At 41.8% G+C, this 23119-nt stretch overlaps 1 protein-coding gene and 1 long non-coding RNA gene across 4 annotated transcripts; one reads left to right on the forward strand and one right to left on the reverse strand.

Annotated features, from left to right (window-relative positions):
* The first annotated feature begins 2196 nt into the window (after positions 1 to 2196).
* On the forward strand, positions 2197 to 18239 carry LOC120682226 (MADS-box transcription factor 27-like). Its single transcript, XM_039964034.1, has 8 exons — positions 2197 to 2551; positions 4019 to 4097; positions 16223 to 16284; positions 17048 to 17147; positions 17231 to 17272; positions 17356 to 17439; positions 17521 to 17675; positions 17764 to 18239. Exons 1-8 carry the CDS (start codon positions 2370 to 2372, stop codon positions 17780 to 17782), a joined length of 723 nt encoding a protein of 240 aa, XP_039819968.1. The 5' UTR covers positions 2197 to 2369; the 3' UTR covers positions 17783 to 18239.
* On the reverse strand, positions 12432 to 15317 carry LOC120682227. 3 transcript variants are annotated; one of them, XR_005678301.1, is made up of 4 exons: positions 14389 to 15317; positions 13501 to 14115; positions 13141 to 13331; positions 12432 to 13033 (listed from the first exon to the last, which is right to left on the reverse strand). It is a non-coding gene; the product is annotated as an uncharacterized LOC120682227 (long non-coding RNA). The 3 variants fall into 3 exon arrangements; XR_005678300.1 differs by having other exon boundaries at positions 12432 to 12829; positions 12935 to 13033; positions 13141 to 14115; XR_005678299.1 differs by having other exon boundaries at positions 13141 to 14115.
* Positions 18240 to 23119: the final 4880 nt, after the last annotated feature.

Consider the following 23119-nt stretch of genomic DNA (forward strand, 5'->3'; position numbering starts at 1 on the left):
TAAATGTCACACCTATAGAATTTCATGGCTCCAAACAATTCTGGTCAAAAAAAAGGGAAGGGGAGGGGCGCTCGCAGGATCTCAGCCTCGGGAACGAGTCAGCCTCGTTTCGGGTGACGAGAACAGGTAGGTCTGAATCGCAAACAAACAATCTTTTTTAGACAAATTTTAAAGCCTAAACAAACATTTTTTTTGGACGAAGGGAGTATACATCAATAACGACTCTATATATGTATTTGTGGTTTGACTGCAACAGTTGATTTAGAATGCTCAAATTTTAGTGAGAATGGTTTGTGCTAGTTTTAGTATGTTATAACCACGTAACATGAGGCTCTCACTTTATTACACTAGTAAATAACAAAATATATTCCACAAACGATGCTAGCTCGTTTTTTTCTAATATTTTTAGAGAATTTAATTATATTCTAGTTGTGAACGCTCAACCGGCCCAAAACATTTGGTTCATCGAGGATAGTTAAGGTATATAGAACCTATGCTCAAGCTCTTCTCACAAGTAGACGGTTCATACCTAGCTAACTCATCAGGTTTATGTGAAGCAGGATCGATGAGCATCAAGTGCTTGGGCTGCAAAAACCATGCATGCCTGTATTGGTTCACGCGACAGCTCAGGGGTGACGTGGTGGCGCGCTCACGTGTGCATGTCTCATGCTAATTAATTAGCACCCGTATGCCGTATGCGCATTCTTACATTGGCCTCCTAAAACTTGTGAAGTCTTTACGCAAAAAAAGACGGACCTAGTGCTTCTCTACGGTTAAGCCACTTGTCCTCAATCAGGCATCCATTGATAATATATATATATATATATATATATATATATATATATATATATATATATATATATATATATATATATATATATATATATATCAAGTACTCAGTACTCCATCTACCATTTTGAGCTGTACTTGGAAAATGAAGTTTTATATAATTTTTTCAGTACAAACCTCCTTAGTTATCAAATTTGAAGGAAATACCCATTCAGTTTTCAATTTTTATACCAACCTCCGTTTCCGTTTACTTGTCACCTCTTTTTTACTGTAGCAAATTTGACCATCCATTTTTTTACTACAAAATATTTATGAACATTTAAAGTTTATGTACTAACAGATTCATTATGCCCTAAACTTTGTTAGCGTTATGCATCTACAAAAGTTTTTATGAACAAAACGCGCAGTCAAAGTTGCTACAGTAAATCTAAGCAAGTGGTAAGTATTTGTGAACTGAGGTTGGTATTAGTTGTGCTCATGTCATGTAAGCAAAATCTATATATGCATCGATCCAATGCTGGACAAATATTATTATTTCATCCCTGGTGCTCTCTCTCTATATATATTAATTGGTCAGAGGGAACGAATTGAAGTTCTATTGTTTTTCGAGACAGAGATAAGAAGGAAGTTCTATTTCCACATAAGGTACAGCAACTGAGAATGATACGTGTGTGTGTGTGTGTGTGTGTGTGTGTGTGTGTGTGTGTGTGTGTGTGTGTGTGTGTGTGTGTGTGTGTGTGATAGGTTCGAAGTGTAGAAGTAACGTAGCTTTAAACAAGGATGCCGGGAGATCTGTAATAGTGGTGCCGCAGGTAAAATATTTCAGAACCTCAGTGTATATATATGGCTGTGCTTGTGTGTGTGTAGTGTGCGTATTCCCTAATACTTCTCTTTTTCTTAAATTTGTGCGATAATTATGTCTCTTCTAGAAGTTGGTTAGTGATCGACTTCCCATTTTGTTCTTGGATTCTTTTTTTTTTGGGCCATTTGTGGCATGATTATATGATGCAAGCGTGCACTCACCGTTATACACGCACACCCCGGCCACACCCAGTCACACCCACGAGTGCGCATTTCATCACACTGCTTACACTAGAAATGCTGAAGGTGTAGATGCTGACGTGACGTTTAGGAGGCACATCATAAGATATGGGTGCATTTGGCAATGCGCTTTTTCTAGCTTTTAACTTTTGTGTGCGCCTAACCAATTTCAGGCATGCTCCCTTTCTTTCCAGAAGCTACCAAGCCCCGTGGTTACCACCATTAATTTAGCATTTCCAATAAATTAACCCATCCTGGCGACCCTAGCCAATCCCGCCTCCTTGATTTCCTTGCTAAATAAAGGAAGGAAAGCAACTAAAGGAAACCCAACTTGCAAAGCCACCAGCAAAGGACTAATCACTCTCTCGTCTTCTTCTTCCCCTCTGCTGCCCCTCCAATAATTCGCCTATCTGGGGAACCCCAGCTGGGAGAGCCCTCTCCATCCAGAGCTCCGGCAGGCTGGGTTCTTCCCATATCTCTCTTCCTCTCCCTCTCCATTACTATCCTTGCGTGCCTGCAAGATCGGCCAGAGCTTGAGGATGGGGCGGGGCAAGATACTCATCCGCCGGATCGACAACTCCACGAGCCGGCAGGTCACGTTCTCCAAACGGCGGAACGGGATCTTCAAGAAGGCAAGGGAGCTCGCCATCCTCTGCGACGCGGAGGTCGGACTTGTCATCTTCTCCAGCACCGGCCGCCTCTACGAATACGCCAGCACCAGGTTATGACTGATTCCATGGAATTCTTGCGTAGCGTTTCATTTGCCTGTATTTCGGCCTGCACTTATTTAATTAGCTCCAGACGTATGTGTGGTTTTTGCTATGTTTCATTCTTTCTGGAAAACTTAATTATTTGCGCCTACTTAACTTGAAGCAAATATAATGGAGTTCCTCGAGCTACTACACATATGTAAGTTTGCAGCCGCTGCTGGCCAGTGGCCATACCAGAGTTTGGCAAGAACAATTTTACAGTGGTTTATGGACCTCAGGTTCAGAACAGCTTTTCAGATTTTGATTTCCCATCTTTTTCAGATTTGATATTGCTTTGCATTTGTCAATTTTTTCAAGGATATATATCATTTGAATTACCCAAATTCCTCCACCTTTGTTTTTTTCTTAAAGTCAACTAGTACTCCAATAACCATGGCAATCACCGCCTCTAGTCGAGGCGGGGTATTAGGGTTCTGGTTCTCTTGTCCTGACCTTAGATCTAGAAAGGTGTCTTGCATGCTTTTGGTGGATTGTTTTTATGCCTAGAGATGGGAGGGATGAGGAAGTTGATTGGTGAGTTAGGTCAAGCACTCCAATATCGATATCATCGGATATGGCGGCTAAGTGTGGTAGATCTAGCGGTGTGGCTATCAGAAACATGAAAAAGCGGAGAGGATAGAAGCATGTGGTACTTTGTTGCCATGTGCACGGAAGAGGGCAAGCTGCATCCTCTATCATAATTAGAAGCATTAGAGGAGTTGGTTGGGTAACGATCAGCCAGGGGCGGAGCTGCCCTTTGTTGTCAAGGTCGGCGGACCCCGATAGATTTTAGTAAAATCAATAGAGATTATTGTTTTATACTTTAGAAAAAACAAAAAGCCCCGGTATGCAACACACAAGACCCCGGTGCTATTTTGATTGGCTTCGCCCTTGGATACCGGCTATATTCATGGCAGCAGTGCAGATTTAAGAGTAATAGGTGACTATGGCACCAACATGAGAGAAGAGAATGAATACTATCCCACAAGGGTGGAAGTATATTCAGGTGGTGATAAGGAGATCCATACCATTAGATCTAGATTTAAGATTTTTTTCTAAGGAGTAACTCTCTCTCTCTCTCTCTCTCTCTCTATATATATATATATATATATATATATATATATATATATATATATATATATATATATATATATATATATATATATAGGCATATTTTTGTGTACTCAGTCCATGGTTTTCAGCTCACACCAAATATGCTAGCTAGATACCAAAAATATGAATATAGTTATGTACCTTTAGTGTTTATCTCTGTGCACATATATGACATTCATGCGTACATTATTCATACCCTTTCTATGGTTAATTTTATCTAAGAAATTAAAGTCGAGTTGTCTTAGTAATTAACTCAGTTTGCCTATCTACAACGTAGATAACAATTTTTTTTTTCATATTATTGGTATGGTGTTGCCTTTACGCAGCATGAAGTCAGTAATTGATCGATACGGCAGAGCAAAGGAGGAGGAGCAGCTTGTGGCAAACCCCAATACAGAGCTTAAGGTATGTCTTCAATTTAGAAGTGAGCTCAACAGAAATTAGCTAAATGTTGATCAACTGCATCACATCATCGTTTTCTGCTGATTTTTGTGTTTCTTGTACTTTCTATTATAAAGATTTAGCAAAAAAAAATCACGAGGTGTCAACAGTGACAAAAGTAATAAATTAAGAAAATGCAGCGATAAAGATATATAGCAGAAATTGATTGCAGTTACGTAGCCATAATATTTGGTCCGCACTGCATCAGATCTGAACTGAACCATCATTAAACTAAAACTTGAAAGGACGTTAGGACACTGCTGCATCCATATGCATCTCTATAGGAAAACTATTTCATGTTTTCTCCCTTGTATGCACGCATCATATCTCTCTTTATAGAAATATAGTAAAATGTACGCCGATCTGTACAAATGTGTTGAAAGATAGATATTACTTAATAGGAAAATATACTATATCGAACAGGGCAGTGAAGATGTCCAAAGTTTCACATATATATGAGATTAATCAACCTATTACCACTAATAATAATATAACTTGGAAAATGCATGCTGCCAACCTTATTTGCAATACACTAATATTAAAACAGTAATGGACATAAATAAGTAGACGCGCTTCGCTTTGCTTCTTTCATTGATCAGTTTACTTGGTTAACTCTAATGTATTATTATTAGGCAGCCAGCTCGCACCCAAGCAAATAATGAAAATCATTGGGATGATTCGACGGTTTAATAGATTGAGCAGTTCAAATGGTACATAATTATTTAGCTGAAATTCAGTTCCTACTGTGTATAGATAAGTGTTCGAAGGTACAGCATATACCATTATCGCTAGCTATAGTAAATATAGTGAGGCCTTTCATCCATTATTGCATGTAAATTCCTAATTCTATATGGATGTCAGGTAGCATAAACATCGATTTGCTTGCATATATATGACAAGTATATCACATAAATTACAAAAAAGAGGTAGTAATCAACTTCTTGTGACCCTGATAATAAAGGTCATTATATTATATCACAGCACCCTAAGGAGCCAAAATTTATTCATTTGGCAGAGGCAATAATAAGCTTAGGCATGTCATATGGAGTCAACCCTACATATATAGATTGAGCTCTACTGTGTGGGTTCATTTGGCTGCAGGTTGCAGTCAAATTAGGGGCACTTTGGACAAAATGATAGATTTGGATGTTGCATTGTCTGTTTCTGCTTATAGATTCTAGACTTGAAGAAGATTTGAATTGTACGTTAAACTATGAGCTGGTGGAACAAAATTGTTGAATTATATTGTAACAAGAGTAAAATGCACTGTGGGTACATGAACTTGCAGTGCTGTGTCAAATAGGTCCATAAACTTATAAACCGGACATCTAGCCCCTCGAACTTGCGAACCCGTTCACCCCAGGTCCAGTCCGGTTTTGCATGGCACTGTGCGCCCGCGATTTGCTACAGTAAACCCGGATTTGCTACAGTTACCGCGGTTTTGTTTTTTCTTTTCTAATTTATTTCGGCTGAATCTTTGAAAAATCATAACTCTTCGATACGACATCGGATGAAGATGATTTTTATATGAAAATTATAGCCCTCGATGAGATCTACAACTTTCTAGTTTTGAATTTTTTCATTTGATAAAGTTAAGGTGCTCAAAAAAATTATATAAAATTACAGCACCATAATAATCGCGTACTTTTGCTTGTCGCATTAGAAAATTAATATATTTTTTGTTTGTTGTCAAATGAAGACACTTTGTATACCAAAATTTTAACACTTTTAACGTTCTAGATTCTTGTAGTTTTGAGTTTTTACATTTAAAGTTATTAAGATGTTGATAAAATAGTATAAAGCCTCAACGTCTTTTGCGTACTTAATATGCTGCTTTATACTATTTTATCGATATTTTAACAACTTCAAATATAAAAACTTAAAACTCTAAGAATTTAGATCTTTTAGAGTACTAAAATTTTAGTATACAAGTGTCTTCATTTGACAACAAACAGAAAAATATATTAATTTTCTAGTGCGACAAGCAGAAGTACGCGATTATTATGGTGCTGTACTTTTGTATAATTTTTTTGGGCAACTTAACTTCATCAAATGAAAAAACTCAAAACTAGAAAGTTGTAGATCTCGTCGAGGGCTACAATTTTCATATAAAAATCATCTTCATCCAATGTCGTATCGAAGAGTTATGATTTTCAAAGATTCAGCCGAAATAAATTAGAAAAGAAAAAACAAAACCGCGGTAACTGTAGCAAATCCGGGTTTACTGTAGCAAATCGCGGGCGCACAGTGCCATGCAAGACCGGACTGGACCTGGGGTGAACGGGTTCGCAAGTTCGAGGGGCTAGATGTCCGGTTTCTAAGTTTATGGACCTATTTGACACAGCACTGCAAGTTCATGTACCCACAGTGCATTTTACTCTTGTAACAATTCGCGTGTGAATTATACGTTAAACTACATCGCATCCATGCTGGCTCCTAACCCTCATCACTGCTGGTTATCCAACTGGCAACTAAAGAGATGTTGCATAAGCAGTTTGAGTATGTGCCAGCTTTGAAATCGGCATGGCTATCTATTATTGATGTCGGCATCAGATTGAATGCTAGCATATACTATAATTGTATCCCTAGCACGCGGTGCTAAATTCCGGACAGTAATATTAGCTTATCCTTACTTGCATATCCCATGTTAATTATGGAAGGACACTGATATTATTGTTGCAAGACAAAAAAGAGCTATCCTTCTATAGACAAACAAATATTCACAATATTCAAATCACAAATAATTACCTCAATCACTCGATAGACCTCAATCACAAATAATTATGCTCATTATTGGCAATTGCATAAAATACAAAGACAATTATAATATAGTAATACAAATTGATTGATATGAATGCCTAAGCAGCATCGAACCAGCGGATGTCATGGCGGTGCCGGTAGTGGACGAAGAGGGTTCGATGTGGCGGTGCAAGGTGCCGAGGATGAGCATCCAAAAATAGAAAAAGAACTGACATTAGCCGAGGAGGTGGTGGTGGAGTTGCACGTGGACTGGCGACGGACAGGAGTGAGGGGTCGAGAGTATGTCTGGCCATGGGTGGGCTTATATAAACCTATCCATGCCAATTTTTTATGCTGGTGGCTTAGAGAAAACTGAAATTGAGTTACATTTAGGATGAACCTAAATGTTTTAGTTGTTGTTGTCAGATTTTATGACTGACATCTCAAGAGAAACTTAACATCATTAAGATATTGCGAGGTTCTATAGATGTTTTACAAAGTACTTGCAAGACTTGTGGGTGAAAGAAGCGCCCGAGCACTTCATTATGATATGAACATCATGACTATACAAGTCACTAGTACATGTTTATTAACTAGGCGGGACATCTAGCTTACACTGCACTATCTTCGTTGACATTTCTTCGACTTGATTCATCACCAAACCCACACTCATAAGATTCCTTTATACTGGAGTGTCAGACCTGGGGCCATGGGGTACCTGACGTGGTGCGGATCAGTACCGTGTATGGGATGGGGCATATCTCATACCATGCATCATGTAATTCGTCGGTACAGAAGGAAACCACCCGTGTAGTACTCAGGATAGACTCCTAGGCTCATATCGATCTAGGGTTTCATGTAACCCCGCTCCCTGGCCTATATAAGGGCGGGCAGGGACCCCTCCAAAGCATAGACACCATAGTCACATCCATCTACACTCAAGGCAATACAAACCACCCAACAGGACGTATGGTATTACACAACTCGCGGCCCGAACCTGTCTAAACTCTTGTGTTGCTTGCACCCGTGTTCTTGATCTCGATGACTTCCCATGATCATCCATCTACCCAAGGGTATCCCTAGGTAGGTGTGATGGTAAAACACCGACAACTGGCGCCCACCGTGGGGCAGATCTTTATGCAAAAAATCCTGATTCGAGTAATCATTTATTTGGTACCACGATCCTTTGACAAACTCGATGGCTTTCTCCAACTTCGACAATGCTCTGGAGAAGGGCACAACCTTCACCTTCAGAGCATGGACATGCATCGCAGACGGCTCAGGTGATTTCACTAATCACTGTGCCGATCAAGAGAACGTGGGATCCAGCTCCCCAAATCAGCTTCCTCCCCCAAACGACTCGACAACTCAAGCTGCCACCGCAAAAAACCCTCCTGAGGATCCCCAGGAAGGAGAAACTTTTGATCTAATCAAAAGGTACTGGACCGATCTGAGGAAATAACCCATCCTCGAGTAGACAACTCCGATCTACTTGACAGAATCGATCATGTTTCCAAAAAAACCGCCTAGTGCATTAACCTCATGCAAACTACTCTACAAGAAAACGGTGTCCCGTTCATCAAAAATTTTACAGCAACAAGATCACACCACCCTCAGTCAGAGGACAACTTTGTCCATCTAGGTCGAGTGGATAACTCTTTGCTAGATTGCATTAACCTAGCTGAGGATACCCTCAACGCCAAGGAGTACGACGCTCTTGAGCCAAAATTTAATCAAGACTTCGATGAATTCATGAGCGGGCTCGATAACCCTGACCCACTCAACCCTAATTACATTCACATCAACCCAGAGTTCCTCAATCCAATTGATGATCGAGAATTCATTGGTTACATAAATAGTCTGGATAATCCAGACAATTTTGATGATCTTGATGACTAGATAGATGATGTCGACCTATTTATGGAAGGTTATGCAACCCACATATGATCGACGAGCTTTGGAAAAGATCAAAAGCCAAAAATATGTGGCATAATTTCCAATCTAGCTCATAGAATCATCAAGCACCCGAGGGGAATATCCTGTGACCTGCTAGCTAGTACGATGTCCCCCCAACTAACGAAACATTGCATGGATTGGATGATGCGGCTCTCCAGGTTGAGATGGGACTCCTTCCTCCGGAACCATACTATTGCACCCCAACCTTTCCTTTAGGATTACAAAACCTAGCCACCGCCTTCCGGGAGGCTACCAAGTCAAAAATCGTAATCGACTCAGAAAAGGATCTAGACTCCTTAATCCTGCTCGGCCAAGGAACATCCACCGAGGGTGAGGCGGCCTTTACAACCAATCAAATCAAAACCGAATTAAACAACCCCCGAGGGTCGAACCGTGTATTGGAGCAACCCTCATGATCAAACCCTACCATACACGGGCATTCAGGCCCCTGAAGAGCTTCCCTTCCAAGAGGGATCAACCTTGCCATCCCCACGCAAAGAAGAAGACATCAAAGACTTCTCGGGAGAAGTCAATATGGTGCACCTCATGGAGATCAACTACAATGATGACTCTAAGGAGCGCGTCTATATGGACGACTTCAGAGAGTACCTCTCCGATGACGACATGCAAACAACTACAGCCACTACGGAGGTAATAGCCAACTTCAACCATGAGTCCTCCCAACCTCCTCCAAGCGTCACAGTCACTGTCAAGATGGAAGATGAAGACAAGGACATCGAGAAGGAGCGCCGTAGGAGTCGCAATCAGAAGCGCGCCGCTGGAACATGTTGGATACCAGCAATTCTCTCATACCCCAAGAAAAAACCACATTTCTTTTACATTATACTTATACCCATCTTTTCACCAATATGACACAAAAGCTTAATGGTTTGATGCTATGTAACTCTTATGTTTCATTTCCATGTCCTCCCATAATTTAGTGTCAAAAGTGATAGTTTGTTAGTGCTGAAATTGCTAAAGAAGTCACGTAGTGGGTACAACTTTTGTACATTTCCTGTTAATTGCTTAATATTTTTTGTTCCCTTGTTTTGCGTATACGTGTAGTCATCTTTCACTTATAATAGTAGAACAGTAGGTACAGCTTAGGTAACTTTTCTTTCAAAGAAAAACTTAGGCAACTGAATATACAAGATATAGTATCAAGCAGCAACAAAGCCTTTTAAAGCCAAGCAAGATAGAGTATGTTAGAGCTAAAACCCATTGTGAACCACCACCAAAAGGCAGAAAAGGAAGTGGCTCATCATCTTTAAAAGACGGCATGACGTGTCAAACTGGGAAACATAAGCGCAATAATTCACGTTTGAAATGGACTTGTACCACGCGCCTAGATTGGCCCAATTGAAAGCAGAGCCTAGGCTGGGCCAGCTGAAAGCAGTAGATTAAACAATTGAGCTCATTATGCGCAGGAAAGAAAATGCTCACAACAGACATAGTGACAACGGAGAGAGCCTTGGACTTTGGCAGCACCATAGAACTCTTCCTAGTCGGTCGGACTTTGGTGCAGCACCATACAACTCTACCTAGTTGGACTTTATGTTGAGAGATACATTATATAACCAAATCATAGTAAAATCTAAAATGTAGATGGGCTAGGGATTCCAAACTTTTGCCTACTGATCATCCTATCAAAGGAGGACTCCCCTAACAGGGTACCAAGGCACTTTTGTCTCTGTAATTCTGCTCATTAGCACAAAGCCACAAACTAGGAGGGCATGATAAAAATGTTGATCAGCAAGTCAAGCATCATCACTAGAAACTAAAAATGAAGACCTTCCTATTGAAGTTTGGCATGGGGATTAAGTTAAAACAATTAATTCAGTCCGGATAATTCCTTGAAGAAGAATTCAGCTATTACAAACTGGTCACCGAATTTGATCCTAGGAAACTAATAGCCGACCAAGTTTGTGAAATCGGTTGGTTCAGCTAATCGGTTAATCATATTGCATATTACATTCACCTCAGATGAAACAAATGAACAATGCAGGAACCACGAAACAAATTGTCGAATGCAGCAAGCAACAAATAGATAGCCTCTAATTTGATAGAGATACATTAATAAGAAAATTACATAGCTTGTATTAGACCACCACACCATCAAAGTACAAGATTGCCAGTGTGTCACAAATTAGGACATAGTCTCAGACAACACATAATAAGAGTACTTAAATGGAATCAACAAATGGCGCATAGTCAAATCACTAAAATGGAGACAAATAGATAGGGAAAAGCAAAGGGACATTACGTTGGAGTGCTCAGTTGGCGCCCCCTAGTACCAGTAGGATTTTTTCCATTGAGGAAATGGTCTGCAAATTAATTGTGCAATTGATACAAACTAGCTTGTACTGAGAACATTAAACACAATATCACGAGACCCTCTCAACCTTGCTAGCTCTCCAAGAAAAGCCATCTTTCACTGAAGGAAAAGCCGTGTGACTCATCTCAAATCTTGAATACAAACATTTTAAAACATGAAACCACCAAAAGACAGAAGAGGTAGAAAAAATATGAAACATGCAGTTGGAAACACAGGTACATGGTCTAAGTTACTTCTTAGAAAATCTTATAAAATTAGAATCCAACATATGCATGAATCCATATTCCGGAAGGATGAGCGGCAAATGAATAATAACCTTTTGAGTTTATATTGAATCTTTGAATATTATAACTTATAACAAATCATGAAAAGGATGAAACCATTGGCAATGTCACTCTTAAGATCATTCCTTGACTTGTTCAGTAACTCTGCTATGTCACTCCCTAGCACATACTTCATTAGGATTTCACACACTCTGGGATTGATTTAGCTCCACTGAGACATCAACACTACTTTGTGTGTTTGAAGTGCAAATAACAGCAAATAATTACAGCATATGAGTGTAGCACGCCAATTATATGTCCAGGTTGAAAGTCCTAAAAAATTTGTTTAATTTAAGTATTTGTTCAAAATAGAATATCAACTCAAGTTTAAAAATTTATATTTCCCTTAGACGTTTTTTCATACAACTAGGTGTATACCAATGCGTTGCTACGGGAGCTGAATTTTTTTAAAGTGATATATGGAGCATGAGCATGAAAAAACATGTAATTTCTAATGCAACAGTGGGAGTATGAAAAAACATGTTTTGAGATCACATGATGAAATGAAGTGTAAGAAAAGAATCGTTGACTATACATACCAACTTCTTAATTTATGCATCTTTTAACAAAAAGAACAGAACTGCAACAGTCACTACCGGAAAACGGCAATTCGCCGTGTGCAATATATCGGGCACACGGCAAACCAGCTATTTGTCGTGTGTCTCCATGAAAACACACGGGAAATAAAGAACACTCGGCAAACTGCGATGTTCGCCGTGTGCGAGGACCGGGCACACGGCAAACACCAAGTTTCGTGCCATGCGCATGCTCCTGCCGTCAAGTGCCGTCCTCGGCCTGACGGACGTGTATCCAATGGAAGAGAAGGGAATGAGCATATGCAGAAAAAAAAACTACGCAATAAAATGCTACTATATTTGCTATTTTTTTTAATAGCACTGGAACTGCATATTACAATGAATCTCAATTTAGAAGATAGAAGCAACAAGCACAAACCAAACAACAAAACATATTATACAGAAAGTAGAAGTCAATTCTCTCAGACATAACATACACCTTAGTTACAAACAAGTCGTTGATGTGATGTAATAAAGATGTTGAAACCAGCAATAAAATCTCTATTGCAAAATAAAATGTTACCCAATATAGTTGGATAGTCGTTTGATCTCCATTTAGGTGGGCTCTAAAAATGTTTCACTCCCAGTCAGACACTAAAAGAATATAAAACACTCAGCTCACTCAATGCAATAAGAAAGGTTTCATCAAGACCTCCCAAACCTGGGTAGTGCATTTAGCTCGTCCGACCACAGGCGCATGAACAACTCTAGACCGTCCCATCAGATTCTCCCATCATGCCTCTGTTCCTCCAATTTGCTTGCAATACTCTTGAAGGTCAGTACATTCCATTTGAATTAGAAAGAAGTTTAGTTTATATGATATAAATGGAAACCAGATGCATCATCCCTAAGCAGAAAAGAAATGATAGTTACCAAGTCCTAGAAAAATTAATGAATCAGCACAAACAAATGGTAGAAGTCATCCCGGATCTGATGCGCCATACTCACACCGGCAAGTTCCCAGATTCGAATCTAGAAAAACAAGTGCATCAGTTCAGAGAACCCTTCAAGGAGTGCATCAGATCAACTCTAAACTATTCATAAAAGTTTTGCGAACTATGGACTTTGTTGATGCTTACTCTTTCACAAAGTTGTCCCTTGTCTGTGTTCAGAAATCGTCAGTATATAAACTGATGATGTATATATATCTGATAAAGTATACTTGTGTTACTCTTAATCAGTATCAGAAGAGGGACACATATATATTTCTTGCCTGTGTTCAGTCTTCATCTTTGTCAGTAAAAAAAGTGAATTTTGAATCAAATGATTCCTAAAAAACAAACAAGTGAATCAGATGAAACAATCACATAGTTGAGAGATGCTTGATGATACTAAAATAAACTGAATAAAAATATTTCTATGTATAAAAAGATATGTTTGCTAGTGTGATCGGCTCAGCCAGTATAAAATATGCATATCTCATCCATGGCTCCTCATACCGGTCACACACTGTGTTGTCGTCCATTGCTCCATTAGGGATGATTTCTTATCTCCGTGATGTCGATCCTCTGAATATTCAATTTCAGTGTTTAGCTCAAAGGAGACAATGTGCATAAGCTAATGGTCCAAAATTACATAAGCTACTCATGGTGGCTGGATTGGCAACGAAAAACCTAAAAACAAGATCTTGCCACTATGGAGATATGTGGGCATAGTCGGGAATTGAGTACCACACACCCAGTATTCTTTGCCAAACAAATCATGATAGTATCTGAAATTAGAATGTACAACCAATTCACCAGAAGTAAGTGATGTTTATTAGGTAAGCATTGTAACAAAACAGAAGTAGAGCCTAGACGTTCCTAATTTGTGTAGGCATGGTTGGAAAACTGCACTTGATATCAGCATAGCAAACAAGCAGCATGACTCAACATAAACTAAACTCTCCTGCAACCAGTGTTTTTAAGGCGTCCTTAAGGCGTCGCCTAGGCGACAAGGCGGTGGTGGCTCGCCTCGCCTAAGGCGTCGCCTTAGTCCGCCTTAGCCCACCTAGGCGTCGCCTAGGCGATAAGGCGGTGGTGGCTCGCCTCGCCTTAACGCTTTAAAAACCTTGCCTGCAACAGAAAACAGAAGCTGATAAGCTGCAAAAGGTTGGAGTAAGATCATGTGCATACACCGGAGGCAGCGGTTCTTATAAGCTGCAAAAGGTTCAGCAGGCTCAGTTTTAGTTTTATAGTTCAAGTGCAAAGTGCTCGATGAACTACAGATCATACGAGGTGAATGGTGACTGATGAAAGATGCATAAGCAGGTTCGGTTAGCAGTAACAAATTTGATCAGAATCAGCAGAAAAAAAGTATCGTCAAATTAGAGTTCGTTCATTACTCACGTTCTCAACTTGGCACAGGATCCGGATTATCGCCTGGTTCGCGGGCGTTCGCAGTTCGAGCGCCCTGTAGTTGAAGCGGTCCACGCGGGGTCTTCCGGCTGCCCTCGAGCTCCACCGCCTCCGCTGCCGCCGTCGCGTCGTCGAGGCTGGCTGAACGGGATTCCCGGGCTAGCCGGCCTGGCGACGCAGCGGATCGTCCTGACGCGGACCTCGACATGCCGAGCGGTGGCCCGTAGCACGGGGGCGCGGGGCGTGGCGACGACGCCCTCGACGTCGACGACCGACTCCGCGGCGAGGGAGGCGGCGAAGCGCACCATCCCTGGGCTGACGCCGGGGCTGTCGTCTCCGCCGGCGTGGACCACGCACTGCACCGTGTCCATGCCCTGGCGCAGCACGACGAAGGCCAGCCTGCTGCCGTGGGAGGCGACCGACCCGGCGGACCCGCGGAGCAGCACGGATCGGCAGTCGGGGCGGCGCGATGGTCGGGCAAGGAGGGCGCCGAGGAGCGCCGGGGATTCGGATCGGCGGCCGGACCGGCGCGGATCCGTCAGGGACAGAGTGGCGGCACGGCGAGAACGGCGCGGATCCGCCGGGGACGGCGCGGACCGGCGGCCGGGGACGGAGCGGCGACGTACGACGCGGGAGTAGGTGGCGGCGACGGCGGTGAAGTAGGGGGCCGGGGGCGAGGGTACGGCGCATAGACAGCAGGGCAGCGGCGAGGTGGGCCGTCGATCTCACGCGGAGATCCGGCGACCCGCGCGCGTCGGAGAGGCAGAGTTGCACGCTGCGGCGAGCGGCGGCGCTGGGCGAGGGCGAGGCCACGATCGGCGAGCGGAGATCCGGTGGCGCGGCGGAGGAGGGGGGGGGGGTGAGGGGGGCGGCGCGGGTTGGCAGCAGCGCGGCGGAGGGTGTCGCAAAAAGAGGGCGTGCGGGTGGGTCGGGGGAGGTGCGAGAGCGGCTCAGATCAGGGTTCCCCTTACCGGGTTTGACGGTCCGGTCCGGTTCCGGTGGGCCGGTACCGAACCGGCCCAAATTCAAAATTCAAATTTAAATTTAAAAAAATGAAAAAATTTCAAAAAATCCTAAAAATACTTCAAGGTGCGACGAATCTAATGGTGTCAAATTTTCTCAAAAATTCGTTAGTTTAACATACTTTTCGGGCATTTAAAGTTAAAACAAAAAAGAAAAGGAAAAAAAATGAGACGGCCCATTAAGGCCCACTTGGTAAACCGGTCTAACCGGCCGGTATACCGGTTACACATGCGATTTTAAATTTGGATTTGAATTCAAACCGGTCAAACCGGTCGGTAAACCGGTCAAACCGACCGGTAAACCGGTCTAACCGGTCGGTATACCGGTACGAACCGGTTGAACTGAGTTTTTTGAATTTAAATTTGAATTTGATCGGTTTCTACCGGTAACCGGTGCAACCGGTCCGGTAAACCGGAACCGGAGCCCAGCGGTTACCGGAGACCGGTCGGTTAGGTGAACCCTGGCTCAGATCGCTCCTCGAGTCATCTGTGACCGCTCGAGGCTGAACCAAACCAAGCGCGAAGAGATCGCACCCCGCGACGGACGACGCACGGCGGCGGCCCGCTTAGACAATTTTTAGGAGTAGAGATTGTTGTTTCTTACTGATCTCCATCTTGTTATTTTGTATTGTATATAAACTTTTTTATTGAAATAATGACATGCCATCACATGTACTTTGGTTATTTCTTAATAACAATATACAATTTACTCACCAGTTCCACCATTCTAATTAAGCAACTTATTATACTTTTTGGCTTCTCTGAATATGATGTTACTTAATTGTGCTTTTGACAATCAATAGTTCTGGCAAAGGGAGGCAGCAAGCTTGAGACAACAACTGCACAACTTGCAAGAAAATCATCGGTACGACAAGAAAACCCAGCAAGTTTTATAGATATATGAATTAGAAATTTTTCTTAACATAAATGGATCAATATAGGAAATGTCAGCATGAACACGGTTGCATAATTTTTGAATCAGAAACAGACACACAGATGTCTGTTTCAACTCAACGAAGAAAATCCATTCTGATGTTTGTTTCAAAAAAATATAGAAGTTTAAAACAGATGGTAGAATAAGACCAATAATGCTACATTACTCAACATACAGAAAATTTCAGTTCCTCATTGAATGTGCAATTGAAAACCCATAGTCTAGTTTGTACAGGTAAAACTAGAAAGAACCAATAAAGTTTATATGCCATGATATAGATCTTCCATATGTCATGGCGGAGAAACCCAAGGACTGAGGATAACAAGAACATGTCCAACCCCAATTAAATTCGTTCAGTGTATGAATTAATAAAATGGTAGATAATAAAAATAACTTTAGCATACAATTGAGTTTATGAATGTGATATATGCTCTGAGCCTGTGACCCAATATAGTCCATGTTTTCACGTAGATATCAGTTTTCACAAACAAGAGAAATATGAAAGGGTTTAAACATTTATGGCTCATTTTTAACTTGATCTATTTCTAGCCGAAACAGCAATAATGCACATATACTCAAAGGCCGGATCCTTAAGGAAAAAACATGATAAGGTCAAGTAATAGATATCAATTACATTGAAATAAAGTCAAACCCAAAGCATAATGATCAAGTAAAATGGTTTGATTTACTGCAGGCAGTTGATGGGACAGGATCTTTCTGGACGGGGTGTTAAGGAACTTCAAAATCTAGAAAATCGGCTAGAAATGAGCCTCCGTTGCATCCGGACGAAAAAGGTACAGCATGCTAACCATTTTTATCCTTTACCAGATTGCCTCATTCAAAACACACAATTAAGGTTCAAGATTATTATTTTCAGGACCAACTCTTGGTTGATGAAATTCACGAACTGAATCGGAAGGTTCTGGAACATTGCATTATTCATAGGAAATACAATGTCTGAGTGGATTTCAGCAAGCTGATTCTGTATTGGTTCATTTGCAGGGAAGTCTCATTCAACAAGATAATATGGAATTATACAAAAAGGTCAACCTGATTCGTCAGGAAAATGTTGAATTATACAAAAAGGTATTTGATAAACTAGTAAAGATAATTTCCCAGTGTATAAGACCCATCGTATGATTGACCGCAATTTATTTCTATGAACAGCTCTACGAGAAAGAAGCAACAGGTGAAGTCAACCGTGATTCAACAACACCATACAATTTTGCAGTTGTCGAGAATGACAATACTCCTATTCATCTTGAGCTTAATACTCCTCCACAAGAAAATAATGTTGAGCAACCATCACCTCCTAAATTAGGGTAACCTAACCTTTTCTGCATAGGACTTATTGACTTCTTTCTTTGTTCTTTAGTTGTGTTTCAATTATGACTAACTGAAAGCTTGCAGGTTACAACTAAGTCCATGAAGACATGCTGTGTAACATCGCTTATGTTCTCATTGTCCTCGAAGACTGCAACTCAAAGCAACTAGAACTGATTTGGTTGTTAATGGGACTAAGCACATAGCAACAAAGATAAAGTATGCATGCCAAGGACGATTGGCAATGGTAGTGTATATTTGTCTTAATAAGATGCATTTTGTTGAAGAATGCAGCAAATGGTTTGTCTTATAACTATTTTGCACATTGTGAAAGTTCGTTCGTCCAACATGAGCATATGGCAGTTACATAGTTCCATATGAACTTGTTGACAAAAGAGATATAAATTGTGTATCTCGAAAGTTGAAATGTTGCCTTTAGTGTCCTAAATTGAAAGTTGTGTATGTCAGAAGACCAGAATGTCGCCACTCCATTTTATCCATGTAGTCATTTCGGGATAAACATGTACCTAAAAAGGATCGACATAAATATGGATGTTTACTGATCATTTTTTTGTTTTCCAAAGGAGAATAATACTTAGACATTTATCCTAGAGAAATTAAATGGAAGCCACGAATTATCATATGGCAGTTAGTAAGGTATTTGGAATATTGTGCTCACTTTGGGCAATTAGCATAATCTTTCTATGGATGTTTGGAGATTTGTATCATGTAGCTTGCATTGGAATGAAAATTAACCTATTGCTCATGCCATTTGGGATCCTCATTTTGGTCAACCCGCCACTACAAAAAAAAACGGAGATTTCATGAGAGCTGGAAACACTCATGAAAATAGTTAAAACTGACACGAAAACTATCCATGATGGCTAACTCTCACGAAAGTCCCCTCACGAATCGAGTAGTGCACGGTACAAGTGTTTACTCGAAACTATGATCTTAAACTCGCTGAAATTCAATAGCTAGACAACTATTACACAATAATTTTATCTTGGATAAGCAAAAAACACCTCTTAAATACAACATTTCGAAACGTGTAACCATATAGTCAAACTGGATTTTTTATTCAATACCTCTTATATAAAACCACCTTTGAAACCACCATAAAGGCCAAACTTGTCCGGTTTAGACAGTTGGATGACCCTCATCATCCGATTTTATAGTTTAAGGTTGAAAATCGGACTTTTATGATAGTTCAAAGGTTTAAAGTGGATTTTTCCTATTTAAATAAGCACACGTATCAGCTCGCTAATTTAGGGATCACTACTGCAAAAAGAGTTTGAGGGGCGGGTAAAAAATCCATTTTTAGGGGGCCGATACCACACCTTTCCTGCTTTTCATAGTTAAAAATGATGTTTGCAAGGGTGGGTAACGTGTGCGCCCCTAAAAATTCATTTCTAGAGGCGGGTGACACCACCAACCCTTAATTTTTTTCTATTTTATCTGAAATTTTATTTATTTGTTTTCATATAGCAAAATAAAATAGAATCTACACTATGGTTATTGTGAACTATAGAAAGAAAAAATATGTTAGGTATATTTCAGCTTATATAAAGGTTAAGAATGTGGAAACCTCAAAGTATAACTAGAGTTATATAAGATACTATATAGTTATAGCTATTAGAGAACTTATAATAATTTTTTGAACCATTAGATGACCTTAAATGAAAAAATTATCAGCTATAAAGTTTTAGATCTCATCATTTTTTTACAATTTTAATATAAAATTTGACTTTATCCAAGATCATATGAAAAAGTTATGAATTCTTTTGCGTGGAACCATTTGTCGGGCAGGTCATGCCATCACCTGCCCCCTAAAAATGCCACATTTTTAGAGAGCGGGTGAGCCGGGGAGGGGGGTTGACCCGCTCCTAAGATTGCTTTTCTAGGGGTGGGTTAAATGCTACAATAACTCTGCTCTATTTATATCAACGAGTGATATTTCGGTTCATCCCTAAAAAAATCGGATCGTTCCAACAAATCGTTTTTGTAGTAGTGGATGTATGCATAAGACTATCTCTTGTTCTAAGAGATAGCTCTTGTTTCTCTCTTCTATTGTATAAATAAAAATTGATATGGCATAGTTATAAGCTAGCTGATTCACCTCATCGAGAGCCCTGAGCAACCAGCCCGTGGCTGTCATCCCCAACTCGATATCCTTTGTCGCCGTAGATTCGAGAATGACTCGCGTCTATAGTTGGCCAATGGGTCGGCCCGGCCCGGCACGGCCAGGGTCCGACTCGGCTCGGCACGATTAGGCCCGGCCTGATTGGCCCAATTAATTAATCGTGCCGAGCCGGGCTGGCCCACTTGCCGAGGCCACAGGCACGGGCACGGCCCGAAGGCCAATTTGGTGTGCCGGGCCGGCCCGACGGCCCGATTGCATGCCGCGGCCCGAGGCCGCCGCGGCGTGTGGAGGAGCGAGCGCAACGCCGGCCCGAGCTGCGGCGCGAGGAGCTGGCGCACCGGCCCCAGCTATGGCGCACCGGCCCCAGCTATGGCGCGAGGAGCGGCTGGAGGAGCAGCCGCGGCCGGAGGAGCAACGCGAGGAGCAGCCGCGGCCGGAGGAACGGGCGCGAGGAGCAGCCGCGACCGGAGGAGGCAACGCCGGCAGCCGCGCAGAGAGAGGGAGGAGGGGAGTGGTCGCTGGCTGCAGACTGTGCCACCGCCGCAGGCGTGCGAGAGAGGGAGGGGTGAGGAAAGAGGTGTGGAGTTAGGGTTTTGTGATGTATGTATTCATGGGTTATTGGGCTGGAGTGGTAGAGATTTTTATTGATGGGCCAGATTTGGGAGGTGGGGAGTTTGCAGGCTTTATTCGTGCCGGGCCGGGCCGGCCCACATGACTGAGGTGCGTCCCAGGCACGGCAAGACGCCTGGTGTTGACGACCAAAATTGGCACTGGTCGAACAGACCAGTCTGACCGGTGCTTTTGAGCGGTCTGACCGGTCTGGACCATGTAGCCGGTCTGACCGGTGGGTCTGACCGGTCTACCTGGAATCCAAGTACAACTAGAACTCTTTGTAGATTTAGATCTGTAATACGAATTCTTGCGGGATAAGTCCACCCCACCCTATAAATATAAAGGGTCACGACTGATTAGGGAATCCAATCGATCAAATCAATACAACTTTTATCTTTTTACTTTTCTCTTGCCCTAGCTTTTCCAATCTACTATTTGCTGTTCCTCCGTCGTCTCTACGTCGATTGAGGGCGTTCTAGGTGGCCTGCCGACCCTAGAACAACCCTACGTGCGCCTGCCCCGACGGGTCTTCCCGGGCTAACGTTCGTAGGCTTCGTCACCGATCTGCCAGCGGCGACCGGTCTGACCGCTCCAAGGGACCGGTCTGACCGGTCTACGCAGGAGGCGCTGCAGCGAGCTGCCTCTTCGCGCCGCACGTTCGAGTGCGTTCGTGTGTTGATCCTGAAAGGCGTCAACATACTTTTTGGCGACTCCGCTGGGGAAAGAATCAATCGGCTGCCATGGCCGGTAAAATTCCTAAACCTAGCGATGTTGATGCCGCCAACATCCAACGGCCGACTGTTCAGCAACTTTCAGCCGAACAACAGAAGACTCTTGATGACATCCAGAAGAAGATCAGAGAGTAGAAGGAGAAGGAGATCCAGAAGCTGGAGGAAGAAGCCATGAAGCAGTACATCTCGCACTTCTCCATCGACCGACAAGGGAAGGTCACGACGGATGCCGGCTTCGATGCTTCACAGTTTGAGGTAAATTTCGATGAGAACAAGCAGCCTGTCCTTAATTCTGAAATAGCTAATGCTATAGATGATGTTGTTTCTTCTCATGTGAATAATAAATTAGAATTTATTGGTCAAAATATGCATGATATGTTTGATGACCGTTTTAGCCGAATTGAAATACATCTTGGTATGAAGTCTGTCGGTAATAATGCGTCTACATCTAATACCGATAAGACAATTCGTGGTTCGGCAATTCCAACTAATAATGCTATTGTGACTAATTCGGCTAATCAGTAAAGCCGAATTAATTATAATGCATCACCTCATGCTAATGTGCCATATGGGGCAGCAAGTTCGTTGCGACATTCCACACCGCCGAACTTTGCTCAACCTAGTAGTCCACGGATCAAAATCGGCTTAACGCTGATGATGTTGGATCAGGTAGTATCAAAGAGGAGGTGATTAAGATATTTCGGCAAACTTTTGGTATAGAGCCTAAAGCCAAATGCCGATCTTATCAAATGCCATACCCTGAGAATTACGATTATGTTGCATATCCTCAAGGGTTTAAAATTCTTGAATTTGTTAAATTCACTGGTGATGATAGTAGAACTACATTGGAGCATATAGGTCAATTTATTATACAATGTGGTGAAGCTAGCACTAATGATATTTACAAATTGAGGTTATTTCCTTTGTCTCTATTGGGTGCTGCATTTACATGGTTTATTTCATTGCCACCCAATTCAGTTTTTACTTTTGCTGATTTAGAGCAAAAATTTCATGATTATTTCTTTAGTGGTGAAACTGAATTGAAATTGTCACATCTCACATCGGTTAAAACAGATACATGAAGGTGTTTCTGAGTATATTAGAAGATTTAGAGATACTAGAAACCGATGTTATAGTTTGACAATTTCTGATAGAAATTTAGCTGATCTAGCTTTTGCTGGTTTACTTGATTTTCATAAAGCAAAGCTAGAGAGACAAAAATTTCTAGATGTTAGTCAAGTCTTACAAAAGGCTCTGGCTAATGAAAGCCGAGCTAAAGAAGCTAGAGATTCTCAAAAGTCCAATGAAAAACCTAATCGTCCTGTTTATGTGCTCGGGTGTGATTCCAATTGTTCGGACGATGAAGGTAAAGATGTTTATACCGTTGAATTTGTTTGGTCCTCTAATGATAAACCTTGCGTTTGCGGTTCTCTTAAGCCGATTCCTAAAGATCGGCAAGAAAGATTTACTTTTGATGTATCCAAATGTGAGAGGATATTTGATGAATTATATAAGAATGGGTACATCAAGATGTCGCATGTCATACCGCCGCTTGAAGAATTAAAGCGGTGAGCTTATTGCAAATTTCATAATACTTTCTCTCATGCGACTAATGATTGCAATGTGCTTCGAAGGCAAATTCAATCGGCCGTTAACGAAGGCCGAATAATTGTTCCACAAATGCAGGTGGATCAGAATCATTTCCCTGCACATACACATGTGCTTGAATTGAGTAATCCTAAAGTGTTAATTCGGCCAAATCAAGCCGAGTCAACAAAAGGAAAAAATATATTATTGGTGAAGAAAGGTCTGAGCCTTCGAAATCTCATCAGGAAGCTCCAGCAAAGAAGGTCCTTGAAGATTCATCGAAGAATTCAGCGCTCGGGGGGCAAGAGCTGAAGAAGGACGCAAGATCTGCTCTGACCGGTCTGACCGGTCTGGAGACCGGTCCGACCGG

Source organism: Panicum virgatum, chromosome 7N, assembly GCF_016808335.1.
Source record: "Panicum virgatum strain AP13 chromosome 7N, P.virgatum_v5, whole genome shotgun sequence".
Taxonomy (NCBI): domain Eukaryota; kingdom Viridiplantae; phylum Streptophyta; class Magnoliopsida; order Poales; family Poaceae; genus Panicum; species Panicum virgatum.